Genomic DNA, 14027 nt, shown 5'->3' on the forward strand with positions numbered 1-14027 from the left:
CATTAGTCTCAGTGGTGAAAAACTGAAAGCATTCCCCTTAAGATCAGGAACAAGACAAGGATGTCCACTTTTACCACTGCTATTCAACATAGTTCTGGAAGTCCTAGCTAAAGCAATCAGAGAAGAAAAAGATATAAAAGGAATCCAGATTGGAAAAGAAAAAGTAAAGCTCTCACTGCAGATGACATGATACTGTACATAGAAAACCCTAAAGATAGTATCAGAAAATTACTAGAGCTAATCAGTGAATTAAGCAAAATTGCAGGATACAAAATTAATACACAGAAATCACTTGTATTTCTATGTACTAACAATGAAAAATCAAAAAGAGAAATTAAAGAATCAATTGCATTCACCATTGCAACAAAAAGAATTAAATATCTAGGAATAAACTTACCTAAGGAGACAAAAGAACTATACTCAGAAAGTTATAAGACACTGATGAAAAAAAAAGTCAAAGACAACATAAACAGATGGAGAGATATTCCATGTTCCTGGATAGGAAGAATCAATATTGTGAAAATGACTATACTACCAAATGCAATCTGCAGATTCAATGCAATCCTTATCAAATTACCAATGGCATTTTTCACAGAGCTAGAACAAAAAATTTCACAATTCATATGGAAACACAAAAGACCCCAAATAGCCAAAGCAGTCTTGAGAAAGAAGAATGGAGCTGGTGGAATCAACATTCCTGACTTCAGATTATACTACAAAGCTACAGTTATCAAGACAGTATGGTACTGGCACAAAAACAGAAATATAGACCAATGGAACAAGATAGAAAGCCCAGAAATAAACCCATGCATCTATGGATACCTTATTTTTGATAAAGGAAGAAAGAGTATATAATGGGGCAAAGAGAGCCTCTTCAATAAATGGCACTGGGAAAACTGGACAGCTACATGTAAAAGAATGAAATTAGAACATTTCCTAACACCATACACAAAGATAAACTCAAAATGGATTAAAGACCGAAATGTAAGACCAGAAACTATAAAACTCTTAGAAGAAAACATAGACAGAACACTCGATGACATAAATTAAAGCCAGATCCTCTATGACCCACCTCCTAGAGTAATGGAAATAAAAACAAAAGTAAACAAGTGGGACCTGATTAAACATAAAAGCTTCTGTACAGCAAAGGAAACTATAAGCAAGGTGAAAAGACAACCCTCAGAATGGGAGAAAATAATAACAAATGAAACAACTATAACAAAGGATTAATTTCCAAAATATACAAGCAGCTCATACAATTCAATGCCAGAAAAACAAACAACCCAATCAAAAAGTGGGAAAAAGACTTAAACAGACATTTCTCCAAAAACATACAGATGGCTAATGAACACATGAAAAGATGCTCAACACTGCTCATTATGAGAGAAATGTAAATCAAAACTGCAATGAGATATCACTTCACAGTAGTCGGAATGGTCATCATTAAAAAGTCTACAAACAATAAATACTGGAGCAGATGTGGAGAAAAGGGAATGCTCTTGCACTGCTGGTGGGAATGTAAATTGATACAGCCACCATGGAAGATGGTATGGAGATTCCTTAAAAAACTAGGAATAAAACCACCATATGACCCAGCAATCCCACTTCTAGACATATGCCCTGAGGAAACCAAAATTGAAAAGACACATGTACCCACTGTTCATTGCTATTTACAATAGCTAGAACATGAAAGCAACCTAGATGTCCATCGACAGGTGAATGGATAAAGAAGTTGTGGTACATATACATATACATAATGGTATATTACTCTGCCATAAAGAAGAACACATTTGAGTCAATAATAATGAGGTGGATGAACCTATTATATAGAGTGAAGTGAGTCAGAAAGAGAAAGAGAAATATCATACTCTAATGCATATATATGAAATCTAAAAAAATGGTACTGAAGAATTTATTTACAGGACAACAGTGGAGAAACAGACAAAGAGAATAGGCTTATGAACATGAGGAGAGGGGAGGAGAGGGTGAGATGTATGGAAAAAGTAACATGGAAACATATATTACCGTATGTAAAATAGATAGTCAATGGGTATTTGCTATACGGCTCAGGAAACTCAAACAGGGGCTCTGTATCAATCTAGAAGGGTGGGATGGGATAGGTTGGGAGATGGGAGGGAGTTTCAAAAGGGAAGGCATATATGTATACTTATGGCTGATTCATGTTGAGGTTTGACAGAAAACAACAAAATTCTGTAAAGCAATAATCCTTCCAAAAAATTAAAAAATGATAAATTTCATTTAACAGTGGTGTTTAAAATGTTAGTTTTAGTGATTAAGCTTAATTGAAACAATCTACTGTATTGTCAATGATGCCAGTGGTCACGTAACATTAAATGTGTGCTTTAATTAATTTTTATTAATTTTTATCAAACTGTTTTAAGTTAAACTTGTACTATTATTATAGAATATTTGTTTTTTTCATAAGCTTTCTGAAATTTACAACAGTTTTTTGAGTTAATTATTTAATTCACTTAGAAATATAATTCAAACCCTATGCATATTTCACATAGGATTACCACAGTTGTAAGCCATCAAGTGCAATCAGAGTCTATAAAAGAATGGGAATATATTTTGGAAGGAGATTAGTAATCCATATACTACATCAAAATCTCTCAGAAAAGGCGAGAGACACAAAGCCCTGTTTGACCTTTAAACGTTATCAGTTCAGTTCAGTGACTCAGTCATGTCCGACTCTTTGTGACCCCATGGACTGCAGCACGCTAGGCCTCCTTGTCCATCACCAACTCCTGGAGTTTACTCAAACTCATGTTCATTGAGTCGGTGATGCCATCCAACCATCACATCCTCTGTTGTCCCCTTTTTCTCCTGCCCTCAATCTTTCCCAGCATCAGGATCTTTTCCAATGAGTCACTTCTTTGCATCAGGTGGCCAAAATATTAGTTTTAGTTTCAACATCAGTCCTTCCAATGAATATTCAGGACTGATCTCCTTTAGGATGGACAGGTTGGATCTCCTTGCAGTCCAAGGGACTCTCAAGAGTCTTCTCCAACACCACAGTTCAAAAGCATCAATTCTTCGGCGCTCAGCCTTCTTCACAGTCCAACTCTCACATCCATATATGACCACAGGAAAAACCATAGCCTTGACTAGACGGACCCTAGTCAGCAAAGTAACGTCTCTGCTTTTGAATATACAATCTAGGTTGGTCATAACTTTTCTTCCAAAGAGTAAGCATCTTTTAATTTCATGGCTGCAGTCACCATCTGCAGTGATTTTGGAGCCCCCCAAAATAAAGTCTGTCACTGTTTCCACTGTTTCCCATTCTATTTGCCATGAAGTGATGGGACCAGATGCCATGATCTTCGTTTTCTGAATGTTGAGCTTTAAGCCAACTTTTTCACTCTCCTCTTTCACTTTCATCAAGAGGCTCTTTAGTTCTTCTTCACTTTCTGCCATAAGGGTGGTGTCATCTGCATATCTGAGGTTATTGATATTTCTCCCAGCAATCTTGATTCCAGCTGTGCTTCATCCAGCTTGGCATTATGTTTAGTTACAAATATAATAGCTTCATTTATAGTCTAGCTTCTAGAAGTCTTCTAAGTATAGTTATATAATACTTGTCATTTGAATTTATATGAGGTGAAAAATAAAAGGATATTCACTTATATTTATTCTCAAAACCTTATTCTTCTATTTCTAACAGCTTTACTGAGATATCATTCAAATATGATGCAGCTTACCATCCTAAAGTATATAGTTCAATGGTTTTTAGTATATTCATTGATATATTACCATCACCGCATTCAAGTTTAGAATGTTTATGTCACCCTCAACAAGAAATGAAGTAACTTTTAGTTACCACCCTCTTATCATTCACCCCTCCCTCCAACCATAAGCAATCATTAATTCACTTTATGTATTAATATATATAGAATTGTTTTTCTGGAAATTTCATATAAAAGATATCATATGAGGTATTTTGTGACTGTCTTCTTTCAGTTAGGATAATGTTTCTATAGTTCGTCCATGTTTTATCAGGTATCGGAACTTCATTCCTTTTAATGACCTAACAATGTTTCATTTATGACTATACCCTAATTTGTTTGTCCATTCATCATTTGACAGACATTTGGGTTATTTCTACCTTTTAGCTATCATGAATAATATTGCCATATACATTAGTGTACATATTTTTGTGTGCCAGTATTTTCAATTCTCTTGGGTATAATACATAAACATATACACACTTGCACATATGCATGTATGCACACATTCATACCTGGGAGTAGAATTATCCAGCCATATGGTAACTCCAGAGAAGGCAATGGCACTCCACTCCAGTACTCTTGCCTGGAAAATCCCATGGATGGAGAAGCCTGGTAGGCTGCAGTCCATGGGGTTGCTAAGAGTCGGACACGACTGAGCGACTTCACTTTCACTTTTCACTTTCATGCACTGGAGAAGGAAATGGCAACCCATTCCAGTGTTCTTGCCTGGAGAATCCCAGGGACGGGGGAGCCTGGTGGGCTGCCATCTATGGGGTCTCACAGAGTCGGACACGAGTGAAGCAACTTAGCTTAGCATGGTAACTCTATGTTTAAACATCTGAGGAACTGCCAGACTCTTTTCCAAAGTGTTTTTGCCATTTTAAATCCAACCAACAGTGTATGAGGGTTCAAATATCTCCACATCAACAGCAACACTTACGATCAACTGACTTCTTTATTATTGCCATCCTAGTGGGTGGAGATGATATCTCATGTGATTTTGTTTTGCATTCCCCTGATGTCTATTGATGTTAACCATCTTTCTATGTGCATATTAGCCACTTATATATATATATATATATTTTTTTTTTTTTGGTTTAGTATGGTTTATTAAGCTGTGCCTTAGTACAGACGCTGGGGCTTGCCCATGGTGCTCTTAATGTACAAGGCCCTGATGTTCTGCCAATTTTTCTTGAGCAATGATTATATATTTTATTTACATAAATGTCTAGTCAGATTCTTTGCCAGTCTTTTAAGTGGAGTTGCCTTTTTATTATTGAGTTTCTAATGTTCCATCCATGTATTTGAAATACAATACCTTATCAGATATATAATTCTCAAATATTTTATCCTGTTGTCTTTTTATTCTCTTGATAGTATTCTCTGAAGCACAAAGTTTTTAGTTTTGATGAATTCCAGTTTATCTTGTTTAACTGTTCTTATTTTTCTTGCTTTTGATGTCATATCTAAGAATCCATTGCCAAATTCAGGATCATGAATATTTAGTCCTCTGTTGTCTGCTAAGAATTTTATAGGCTTAGTTCTTGATTTAGTTCTTTGATCTACTTAGAGTTAATATTTATATATTATTTGAGGTAAGGATCTTTGCCAACAAAGGTCTTGTCTAGTCAAAGCTGTGGTTTTTCCAGTAGTCATGTATGGATGTGAGAGTTGGACTATAAAGAAAACTGAGCACTGAAGAATTGATGCTTTTGAACTGTGGTGTTGGAGAAGACTCTTGAGAGTCCCTTGGACTGCAGGGAGATCCAACCAGTCCATCCTAAAGGAAATCAGTCCTGAATATTCATCAGAAGGACTGATGCTGAAGCTGAAACTCCAGTACTTTTGCCACCTCATGCAAAGAACTGACATTTGAAATGATCCTGATGCTGGGAAAGGTTAAAGGTGGGAGGAAAGGAGGATGAAAGAGGATGAGATGGTTGGATGGCATCACCAATTCAATGGACATGAGCTTGAGTAAACTCCAGGAGTTGGCGATGGACAGGGAAACCTGGTGTGCTGCAGTCCATGGGGTTGCAAAGAGTCGGACACAACTGAGAGGCTGAAATGAACTGAACTGAAGGATCTAACTTCATTCTTTTATGTGTGCCTGTCCAGTGGGCTTGTAACCATTTGTTGAAAACAGTTTTGAACAGCGTTTTGTTGAAAACTAGTTCACCATAGATATATTGTTTTATTCCTAAATTTTGTTTTGTCCCATAGTTCTATACATCTTTCTTTATGCCAGTACAGCACTTTTCTTAATATTATTTACTTTGCAGTAAGTTTTGAAATCAGAAACTTTGAGTCCTGCTGTATTGTTTTTTTAAAAAACACCATATTGTTTTGGTTTTTCTGGGATCCTCACAATTCCATACGGATTTTAGAATCAGCTTGTCAGTTTCTAGAAACAAGCTGCTGCCATTATGATAGGTATTGCATTGACTCCGTAGATCCATTTAGGAAGGATTGTCATCTTAATAATATTAAGTCTCCTGATCCATGGCCATGTAGCGTGTTTCCATTTCTTTAGATATTCCTTAGTTTTAAGAATGGAAGTTTTGTACTTCTTTTGCTAAACATATTCCTATGTATTTAATTCTATTTGATGAAATTGTAAATTGTTTTCTTAGTTTCATTTTTGGATTATTCATTGCAGAAGTATAGAAATACAATTGGTTTTTAGATATTGAAATTATGTCATGTGACCTTGTTGAACTCAATTTTTATTCTAATGTTTTATTGGATTCCTTAGGATTCTCTGTATGTTGTTAAGATAATGTCATATGCATACAGAGATTGTCTTACATCTTCCCTTCTAAAATGAATTCTTTTTATTTCTTTTCCTTGCCCAATTAGTCTGGTTAATACATCTAGAGTGTTAAATGTAAGTGATAAGATGGGACATCTTTGTCTTAACTGAGCTTGGGGAGAAATAATCTAGTCTTTAAAGTCTCACGATAGTGGTAGGTTTTTCATAGGTGCCCTTTATGAGACAGAGGAAGTTCCCATCAATTCCTAATTTATGTCATTTACGTTATCTAATTTTTGGCATGCAGCTATTTATAGCATTCTCTCACATTCCGTTTTTTTTTATATAAAGCAAAAGTAATGTCCCACTTTCATTTCTGATTCTAATAATTTGAATATTTTCTTTTTTCCTTGATCCATATAACTAAAGGTTTGTCAATTTTCTTTATCTTTTCAAAGAACTAGCATATATTTTCAGTGATTGTTTTATCTTCTCTATTTCATTAGTTCTCCATTAATTTTTACTTTTTCATTCTACTTTTTTAAAGCTTAGGTTGCTCTTCCTTTTCCAGTAACCTAAGGTAAATGCTTAGGATTAGATTTTAGATTTTTCTTTGGATACCTGATGTGAAGAGCTGACTCATTGGAAAAGACCCTGATGCTCAGAAAGATTGAAAGCAGCAGAAGGAGGTGACAGAGGGTGAGATGGTTGAATGGCATCACTGACTCAGTGAACATGAATTTGAACAAACTCTAGGAGATAGTGGAAGACAGAGAAGCCTGGCATGCTGGAACTCATTTTATATTTTCATAAATGGTGATTGGACACATGTACACCCATGCCTGATTCATGTCAGTGTATGGCAAAAACCACTACAATATTGTAAAGTAGTTAGTCTCCAATTAAAATAAATAAATTAATTTTTTAAAGGGATTTTAATTAAGATATATTAAATTTCATACATAAGGCTTTAGTATAGTGAAATCAGAAAAGTAGTTAAGTAAGTTAACCATATTAATAGTTTATAAAATCTGATTTTTTCTTGTTAATACTATATTGTATTATTTTTGGTGAACAGAGTATACATTTTTAAAAATTCTTTAAAAATAAAAGTCAGTAGAAAAATAGTGGCTGCAAACAATTAACATGCTAAAAAGACATATTAATATTTTAAGGTGGCAAAATTCTGCTCCCCTATAGTGCAGACTCAAGACAGTGAGTGCAAGAAAAAAGAGAAGGAAGGGAAAAATGGAAAACAAATCAATGAATGATACATGAGCTGCTACCTTAATGTCTACTAACATGTCTAGGACAGGATGCAACAGGTCACTCAACAGGTGTCACTTTTGAAGAGCTATGTAAAAAGAAAGTGCCTTTGAGCTGTTACTGTAAGAGAGGAAGGGAAGGAATATGTCCTGTATATTGCTCCTGTTTGCCACATTTTACTCCTTGGGCAGTAATGGTCCTAGGCTTCAAGCTGGCATTCCCTGGCCTCATGGAATGCCAGCTTCTAAGCCCTAGCACGGCTAGAGGAGCCCCAAATTCCAAAATTGGGACTGATTTACCTGTGTGTAGAGCAGCAGCTAAGGAGTTGACTCTGTTAGTTCTAGAGGTAGTTACAGGTCATCCTCAGGCAAAGGAACATGGAGACAGGACAAGTGGTTCAAGTTGCTGGAGGTGGTGGAACCAAGGGAATCTCAGGAAGCACATAAAATGTATCCCTTACAGCAATGCTGTCTTATTGTACATATTTTAGATAATTCTACTAGTTACACTGTCTCCACCTTTCAAGGAAGACACTGTCCAATTTCCTTCCCTTTTCCCTACCATCTCTGTAGACATGCTTTAGTTGCAGGCCCAGAGCCAAATCCTCTGACCCAGCATTACAGGACCCATCTATGCTGAACTTCTCCCCTCCAGCTTCCAGTGTCATCGATGCTGTCTCATGAGTACTATTCCTATTACTGAACTGAACTTGAGTTTACTCACCTGTGGCAGTAAAGCCAATCTACCGACACCGGGTTGTGGTGAAGGAAAGTACAGCTTTTATTGCAGGTGCCAAGCAAGGAGTCCACGGAGCTCCTGCTCAAAAGACTCAAGCTCCCCAATGGGTTTCAGGGAAAGAGTTTTAAAGGCAAAGGAAGGAGAGGGTCACATGGTGGATGATCAGTTCATGCACAACGCCGTAATTGGTTGATGGTGAGGTAACAGGGCAGTCACAGGGGTTAACATCTTCACTCCTCAGGCTCTAGCTGGTCTGGGGCCTCTGTGCTCATGGTCATCATGCAGTTAACTTCTGCTAGAGGTTTTAGTATCTGCAAAACCACTCAGGGATGTGCATCAGACTGTTACCTTTGTCCTTTAGGGAGGAACTAAAGATTTTGTGACTGCTCTCTGACTGATTTTTTGTTTAAATCATTACTAGTTCTCCTAGACTAACTGCTCTTTTTATTGGTGTTGATATATGTTCACATATTTTCAATCACTAATTCTTGAGCTAGCCTTTTGTGACTTGGGGCAGGCTGGGAATACAGCTTTTGTACAAACAAGAGGCAGGTGGAGGACGTGATGGGGGTGTGGAGGTCTGTCCTGGGAAGGCCCCATATGGTCTGCTCCGTTCTGTTCTGACATTAGTTCTGGCCTCCCTGGCTCCTCATTGTTATGATACATCTCGCTCTTTCACACCTGTTCGCTACTCAGGCATAGGTTTCTATTCTATTTCTTAACACCCAGGTATGTCATTGCCAGACTCCTTCCCTGGGCACTGGTATACTCTTCGTGTCATCCATCCTTGTTCTGACTGCCCAAGGCCCCTCAAACCAGAATCTTGCCCCTGAACTTGAGATCCGGGGTCTTTCTTGACTGCAGACTGGCTTGTGATATCATCCTGTGCTAGTTCCCGTTTTCTCTGGACCACTTCAGTTCAACTCAGTTCAGTCTCTCAGTTGTGTCTGACTCTTTGCGACCCCATGAACCACAGCACACCAGGCCTCTCTTTCTATCACCAACTCCCGGAGTCCATCAAAACCCATGTCCATTGTGTCGGTGATGCCATCCAACCATCGCATCCTCTGTTGTCCCCTTCTCCTCCACCTTCAATCTTTCCCAGCATCAGGGTCTTTTCAAATGAGTCAGCTCTCCGCATCAGGTGACCAAAGTATTGGAGTTTCAGCTTTAGCATCAGTCCCTCCAATGAACACCCAGGATTGATGGATTCCTTTAGGATGGACTGGTTGGACTGGTTAGATCTCCTTGCAGTCCAAGGGGCTCTCAAGGATCTTCTCCAACACCATAGTTTGAGAGCATCAATTCTTTGGTGCTCAGCTTTTTTATAGGCCAACTCTCATATCCATACCTGACTACTGGAAAAACCATAGCCTTGACTAGACAGAACTTTGTTGACAGAATAATGTCTCTGCTTTTTAATATGCTGTCTAAGTTGGTCATAGCTTTCCTTCCAAGGAGTTCTTTTAATTTCATGTCTGCAATCACCATCCACAGTGATTTGGGAGCCCAGAAAAATAAAGTCAGCCACTGTTTCCACTGTTTCCCCATCTATTTGCCATGAAGTGATGGGACCAGATGCCATGATCTTATTTTTCTGAATGTTGAGCTTTAAGCCAACCTTTTCACTCTTCTCTTTCACTTTCATCAAGAGGCTTTTTAATTCTTCTTCACTTTCTGCCATAAGGGTGGTGTCATCTGCGTATCTGAGGTTATTGATATTTCTCCTGGCAATCTTAATTCCAGCTTGTGCTCCCTCCAGCTCAGTGTTTCTCATGATGTAGTCTGCATATAAGTTCAATAAGCAGGTTGACAATATACAGCCTTGACGTACTCCTTTTCCTATTTGGAACCAGTCTGTTGTTCCATGTCCAGTCCTAACTGTGGCTTCCTGACCTGCATACAGGTTTCTCAAGAGGCAGGTCAGGTGGTCTGGTATTCCCATCTCTTTCAGAATTTTCCACAGTTTATTGTGATCCACGCAGTCAAAGGCTTTGGCATAGTGAATAAAGCAGGGAAAGGGAAAGTCGCTCAGTCGTGTCCGACACTTTGTGACCCCATGGACTGTAGCCTACCAGGCTTCTCAGTCCATGGGATTTTCCAGGCAAGAGTACTGGAGTGGGTTGCCATTTCCTTCTCTGGGGGATCTTCCCGACCCAGGGATCGAACCCGGGTCTCCCGCATTGTAGGCAGACGCTTTACCCACTGAGCCACAAGGGAAGCCTGAATAAAGCAGATGGTTTTCTGGAACTCGCTTGCTTTTTCAGTGATCCAGCAGATGTTTGCAATTTCATCTCTGGGTCCTCTGCCTTTTCTAAAACCAGCTTGAACATCTGGAAGTTCACTGGACCGCTTACCTGATTATAATTTAACTTCCCACTTTTGAAAATCCCAGTCATAACTATTATTTGACTAAAATGCCTTTCTTATCTGGCTGCCTTCCCATACTTGTCTTTGATAGTCAGACTTTACAGCTTGTTCAGTTATCAGTATATGTCCTGTCCTAATACTTGAATTTTTGCCAGCTCTAGCAGCTTTCTTTCCACTATGCACCATGCAGTAATGAGATGTGATTGTATCCTATATTATCCAAGAAAATATAGTCTAAGTTAAATAATTTGCATAACCAGTTCAAAATAATTATGATATCCACAACTGTGTGTACTTTTTTATTCTTATAGTTTTAACAGAAGATATTTTCAGTTGGATAAATATCTTACAATTTTGCCTTTTACTGTTTTTTAGCTTTGGAGGACATAAAGCCTGCAATAATGAAAAATGTGAACTTTAAGCCATTTCATATTCTTCCTATTAGCTGTTCAATAGTGGCCATATGCTATATGCTGTGCAGCAGTACACTTAGGAAACCATTTAGTAAAAAATAGTATAAAGCTTTTCCCCTGATCTAAGTCCTAGAGAATGTACTTTGTATTGGCTTGCTAAAAGTTCATTGATACTAATTTATACACTTAGTAAATCAATCTGTGAGAATTTAAAACTCAACTCTGTTCAAAACGTTTTGTTTTAGTACAAGACAAAGTTTAGGGTATTCAAAGTTGAAAATGCAAAACACACAGTTAATTTGCTCTCTGCAATCCTTGCTTCTTTCCCCAGGGAGGGGTTAATTAGAAAGTGAAATCTTATTTTAGTTCTTTTCTTTTGGAAATTTGTCTTCTGAAAAAAGTTATATGAAAAAGACTTCCTGGCAAGCTACAATTCCATGATAGGCTCTCTCCTAATTTTCCATTAAATGATCCATAAAGACATCCAGAAATTCAGGAATTCAATATCAAGGGAAGGGAAAGATAAGAGCCACCCATTTGCATAAATCATATGAGGAATTCCCAGTAATTACTGAACTGATGTGGCCTGATTGAAAAACACATTTAATACCTTCCATAGGCTCATGCTCAATTAAAACATGAATTAGGTATAAAGAGGAAACATTTTAGTCCCATGATCTCCCTTTTCCTCAGAAGTTTATTGTCTGCAACCTACCAGAAAACTAGGAAGCTGCCTCCTAATTGCATTCCTCCTGGTACATAGTAGGTGTTTTAAAATATCTTTCTAATGAATGAATACATGTGAAATGCTTTCCAGGGTGATCCTCTATTAACACTTCTTTGTTTGTACCTGTCTTAAGAAAACAAACCCTCTGAACTTAAAATGACTGTAACTGTAGAGGAAAATGTAGAACATCATTCTATCATAAGCATGTATAGACTTCAGCATGTAGATATGGTGGTGGTGACAGAGATGGGAAAGTCCAAGTGATTTTTGGTGCATGTTGTTGGTGGGATTAGAGTTTATCCAATAATAGGAACATTTATAAGCTTTTCTAAGATGTAAATTTTCTCCTAAGTGATTTGAAAATTGCCAGTGGATATAACAAAATGTTCCCCCCTGCATCTAACACACTGATGCTTGTTTCATACAGAAAATTGTCCCAAGGGTATTGAGCTACCTCCACATTTAGATCTAAGAGACTGCTATAAAATGAAAGGGGAGTGAGACCCTGTAAGAGTGACTACTTAGGAAAGATAACCTTCTCCTATTTATAGAAGCAAATGAAAGAAGAAAAAACACACTTGTTTTTTAAATGCTAGAAGGTAAAAGAGTGACACCTAAATTCACACTTAAATAGGTTGTTGTGAAACAGTAGAATGACAAAGACAAGAGAAATTCTGAAAAGTGAAGAGAAAAGACATATTATTTTCAAAGGAACAAAAATTATATGGAAGGCAGAATTACCAACAGAAACAAGAGAAGCCAGAAGATAATGGTATTGTAGTACTAAAGCAAATTAACTGTCAGCCTAGGATTTTAAATCCCAGTAAAATATCACTCAAGAGTAAGAATGAAAAATATTTTCAATTCAATAGTAAAACTGGGACAATTTAAAACTCACAGATAGTTGCTAAGAGAACAAAGGAGGATCTACTTATGAATAAAGGAAATTGAATTCAGAAGAAAAACTTGGAATCAAAGAGCAGTGATTAATAAAATAATCACAAAATAAGATATTAAATATGTCATTAATCATGATAAATGTAAAAGTTGATATTTTCACAGTGGAAAACAAAATACAGCTTTATGCTGTTTATAAAATAGCCTTATAAAATATCTAAAAATTTATGCCAGGTATTTACTAATCAAAAAGTAGCTGGCATAAATATAAAATAAGTAGACTTTAGGGAATTCTGTGGTGGTCCAGTGGTTAGGACTCAGGGCTTTCCCTCTGGAGATCCAGGTTCCATCCTTGGTAGGGAATTAAGAGCCCACAAACCACATGGTGCAGCCAAAAAAAAAAAAAAGGAATAAGTTGACTTTAAGACAAATCATTAATTTAAAAGGGAATACTCCCATGTTGAAAAAAAATTTTTGAAGTTATTTCCACCTGATCACATAATCTGAAATTTTACAAAGCAAAAATTAGCAAATATGGAAGAAAAAATGAACAAATCCACATTTAGAGTAGAAGATTTTATTGTACATCTGTCAGTAATTGATAGATCAAGCCAACTGACATTAGTAAGACTCTTCTCTACTTGATCAACACAATAAGATTAGGTATTCCTCTACCTATTAAACCTATGAATACCGTGGCTATGCTGGAAATAATGGCAGTTCTTGCCATTTACTTATTATAGCAGTTTGATATCCCTCTCTGGTCTTATACCTGTGCTTTAGGGCACCTGGGGAAATGTGTACATACTGCCTTTCAGTAAAATTTGACAGAGAAATCCATACCAGTCTTTTCTGCTAACAGATACTTAGAAACTTCAAGTGGAGGGGAGGCAAGTGCAATCGTCTCAGCCATTTGGAGTTGGCTAGGAAGGAAGATCACATGTCATTCTCTTAGCATCCCCCCAAATTTTCCTTCCTCAATTCCAACTTTCTGGCCACCGTCCTTTCTTTTTTCCCTTTTTCCCTTTCCTGCTTTCTTCCTAACTCTTTTCTTTCACACTTAAATATTATATTATTTTAGATCTTCCTTGTGATGAAAAAGCAAAAGTAATTCA

The 14027-nt window shown here is 37.2% G+C and overlaps 1 protein-coding gene across 1 annotated transcript in view; it reads left to right on the forward strand.

Annotated features, from left to right (window-relative positions):
• CFAP47 (cilia and flagella associated protein 47) overlaps positions 1-14027 on the forward strand; it is a 388870-nt gene that overhangs the window by 296820 nt on the left and 78023 nt on the right. Inside the window, exon 28 of the mRNA XM_018043692.1 lies at positions 8791-8806. Within this exon, the coding sequence (XP_017899181.1) occupies positions 8791-8806 (16 nt within the window). The remainder of the gene's footprint in view (positions 1-8790; positions 8807-14027) is intronic.

The sequence above is a fragment of the Capra hircus genome, assembly GCF_001704415.2.
Source record: "Capra hircus breed San Clemente chromosome X unlocalized genomic scaffold, ASM170441v1, whole genome shotgun sequence".
Taxonomy (NCBI): Eukaryota; Metazoa; Chordata; class Mammalia; order Artiodactyla; family Bovidae; genus Capra; species Capra hircus.